The sequence below is a fragment of the Oratosquilla oratoria genome, chromosome 15 (genome assembly GCF_046742065.1).
Source record: "Oratosquilla oratoria isolate Oo_2021 chromosome 15, ASM4674206v1, whole genome shotgun sequence".
Lineage (NCBI taxonomy): Eukaryota > Metazoa > Arthropoda > Malacostraca > Stomatopoda > Squillidae > Oratosquilla > Oratosquilla oratoria.
Window position 1 is genome coordinate 30,285,651 of NC_134791.1, and position 3,921 is coordinate 30,289,571.

At 38.5% G+C, this 3,921-nt stretch overlaps 1 protein-coding gene across 1 annotated transcript in view; it reads right to left on the minus strand.

Moving 5' to 3' along the window:
- Nucleotides 1–1,719: 1,719 nt before the first annotated feature.
- The window catches only part of LOC143033374 (uncharacterized), a 22,112-nt gene continuing 19,910 nt past the window's right edge, over nt 1,720–3,921 (minus strand). Inside the window, exons 8-10 of the mRNA XM_076198722.1 lie at nt 3,456–3,658; nt 2,690–2,832; nt 1,720–2,053 (exon numbers count right to left, since the gene is read on the minus strand). Coding sequence (XP_076054837.1) covers nt 1,985–2,053; nt 2,690–2,832; nt 3,456–3,658 — 415 coding nt within the window. The 3' untranslated portion in view covers nt 1,720–1,984. The remainder of the gene's footprint in view (nt 2,054–2,689; nt 2,833–3,455; nt 3,659–3,921) is intronic.

Below are 3,921 nucleotides of genomic sequence, written 5' to 3' on the forward strand. Positions count from 1 at the left end.
TATTTATCTAAATGATTCTTAAAGCTTCGAACTGAACTACATTGCACTACCTGTGCAGGAAGTTTATTGCATTCATTAACTACACGGTTGGCAAAGTTGTTTCTACCTACTTCCAAATTGAATCTATTTCCGGACAGTTTGAGACCATTGTTTCTTGTCTGATTCTCATTCAATGTGAAAATTTTGTCACTTTTGATGTTGTCAATTCCCTTTAAAATCTTAAAGACCTGTATCAAGTCACCTCTGAGTCTACGCTTTTTTAGGGAAAACAGATTCATGTGCTTAAGTCGATTTTCGTATGATTTATTTTTGATATTTGGAATCAGTTTTGTGGCTCGCCGTTGTATTTTTTTCAGTCTGTCAATGTCTTTAATGAGATTCGGTGACCATACGGAAACAGCATATTCCAAATGTGGACGAACTAACGATTTATATAGCTTGTTAATGAGTGATGGACTTTTGAAATCAAAAGATCGCGCAATCAATCCCAGAATCTTATTTGCTTTCTCAGAGGCTGAAATACACTGCTTGGATGATTTGAGGTCGTTACTGATAATTACGCCGAGATCTTTTTCACTATCCACTTTTGTTAACAAATTTCCAAATAACTTGTAATCGTACTTACTGTTATTTTTACCTATGTGCATTACCTTGCATTTACCTGTGTTAAATTTCATTAGCCACTTTTCAGACCATTGCTGTAATTGATCTAAATCTTCTTGAATATCTAATTGGTTTGAGTGATCATTTGCCACTCCGCACAGTTTTGTATCATCAGCAAATTTGGAAACTAGATTTTAGTCCATGGTCTATATCATTTATATATACTATGAATAGAAGTGGCCCAAGAACGGAACCCTGAGGAACTCCACTTGCAACACTTTTCCATCCAGAAGTTTTTCCATTTAAAACAACTCTCTGTTTTCGACCTTTCAACCAATTACTAGTCCAACCTAATAGGCTACCACTTATTCCATGCAAAGCTAATTTAGTAAGTAGTCTTTCGTGTGGGACGGTATCAAAAGCTTTTGCAAAGTCTAGATATATTAAATCTATATTGTTTCTTTTGTCATAATTCGAGATAACTGTGTTGTAGAATTCGAGTAAGTTAGTCACGCAAGAACGTTTCCGTCTGAAACCATGCTGGCTATCATTTATCAAACGGTTACTTTCTAAATGATATTCGATAGCATCTCTGATGATAGTTTCCATTATTTTTCCTACGATTGAAGTCAAACTTATAGGCCTATAGTTATTTGGTTTCTTTTTGTCACCTTTTTTTATTCCAGAAGGCTTCAGATAAATATTGGATAGAGGAGCTTGAACATATCAGGACTCGAGTACAATAAGACACGTCAGATAAGACCCATAATTTTTTTTTTTTTCTGAAAATATGTTCAAACTTTAAATTACACCAAGATCCTTCTCCTCATCTACATGTTCGAGTACTTCTTCATAAATTTCTGGTTATGTGCGTATATGATATTTTCAAAAGCTATTGACAATACTTTACACTGAGAAGCGCTAAATCGCAACAGGCAGTCGTCAACCCATTGTATTTTTGCATTTTTATTTTCATTTATATAATGACACATCTACCGGACGTAAAGTGAAATAATACATCAAATGAAATCCAATTCGTATGTGTACGTGTATGTGTAAGGTCTCCTGTCAGATAATTCATTAGGGAATAAATAAAAATGCATTTATGTACTCTTATTTTTAATAACAACCCAATTGATAATAATCATATAATATCCAATCAAATTCATAGATGAATGAAATACCTTATGGTACTTTGAAGAACTCAAGGACCATTGTCAGCTATGGTGGGACTGTGGTCAATGAAACTCGATTTTATTTAATACGTATCATTTTCTCAATGGAAGACGCCTGTATATGTATAGAGAATGAACATATGTTTTTTGTGTGGATGGATAGGAATTATGCTTTATAATATATATTTTGGGAGGCGGGGGGTTCTTCACATAACACAAATAAATTTATGATTCAGGAAACAGCTGGCATCGCTCCACATCCCTTGGGAGTTTCTCTGAAAAAAGAAAAGAAAATATGTACAGTATGTCGACAGTATGTAGACCATAAACTTCTTTTTAAACATATGGGGGTTCAACGTGGTGGCTAATTGTGCATTACAAAATCTCTAAAGCGACATTTTCTAAGGTTTTCATTTATTTATTGATTAATTTATTCACTTATCTATTTATTTATTTAACTAATTTTCCTGGAGTCTAGCAGCAGCTCCTTCATAGGTGATTCTTTATGCTGACGATGAGGTAATAATGAACTATCCGAATTTTTGGCTCTTTAGAGCTTTCTTCAACGGGTTTTACTTTAATAGTGCTTCAACATATCAATGTGAACACACACAAATACACGGCTCGACGGCGCAGTGGTAGCTTTCGCAACCTCTACTACACCGGTCCAAGTTCGAATCCCGCCCAGGACTGAAATAATTTCAGTACCGCTGCACTGCGAGCCTTTACTCCAATTCTCGTGTGCGGGGCGTTAGGTGAATGTGTCTAAGGTCACAACATTGCTGCATTACTCATAAATCGGTCATATACGATCTCTGAGCTCTCATCCGGGAGGGTAATAGCTGTCGATCACGAGTCCAGCACGTGATCCAAGACCACGGTGCATCACACACATACAGACACATCCTTACCTGTGCGCAGTCTTGGCCAAGTAGGTCATTGGGTTCTCCGCTGTTCCAGTTGACGTAGGTGGCGTTGTTACCTTTCTCGTCCACGAAATGTCCTTCGGTCTTTCGGTCACTCAAACCGATCCAGAGAGTCTCGTTGGTTATTCCTGAAAAGTTCACGAATCTGAGACCCGAGGTTCTTGGACTGTTTCTCGTATAACCCCTTTCTTTATGTGTTGCTGTTCATGCGCCTACACAGAATTAAATCGTTATGCATAGGTTATTTGGACCCACTAGGACTCGAGTGCTCTCCTACTTACTTTATGAGTTGCTGTTCATTCACCTCCTAAAAACCTCTTCAACACAATTTAATCGTTTGTCCTTGTGTAGTCAGTCCCTTGTTCATTCTACGCGACTTAGTGAGTTCGTTTGAGTAGAAACGACTTAGGTTACAATCTTTTATTTTTTGAATCTCCAAATGTCAAATCACCTTTGCGTCATATATTGAGAAGCTCAATGAAACTAAGATAAGTTAAATCTATGCGAATATAAGACACATTGTTGAATTGTCCTCAGGGAAGTCTAGAATACTGTAAGCAAAGTCGTCTTCCAACCTTGCAAATTCACAACATTTGACAAGAACCACGTATGACCAGGGCTTAACACAGAATTATGCAAATATCAATAGTTTCAGTCTGTGGATCCACTAGGATTCAGTGACACCCTAGGGGATCCATTGATTCCCAGTGATGAACGCCCTTCAAAACCCCGAAGTCCACCCCGAACTCACCAGAGAGGAACTCGTTCTCTGCTTCGTCCCGCGGCAGGAGCAGCTCGGCTCCTGATCCAATCATCGGACACTTTTCGACGGCGTCGGCGTAGTTCGTAGAGTATGAACTCAAGAAGTAGCAGGAACCTGTGGATGGGTTGCTCGTCCAGTCATCGGGGCACTCCTCCCGAGGGCTCCATTCTGCTGTGCGGCGGCAGAGGAACCTGTACGAGAGAATAAAGTCGGGTACTGGGCCTCATGCCTACTTGCATGTAAAATGTGGTGGTGTTGAATGTTGAGGTAAGTGGCCACGCTGATGTCCACACTGAGTGAGCATGAGGAAGGAATGCCAGTCTCACAGATCCAAATCTTATCTATATCATTAGATAGCTCCTATCATTCTGAGTATTTTGAACCCCATAAATAAGTACCGTAAATCAATAGTAACGTCAGTAGCGATTTTCATTTATTTACTTATTTATTCTAC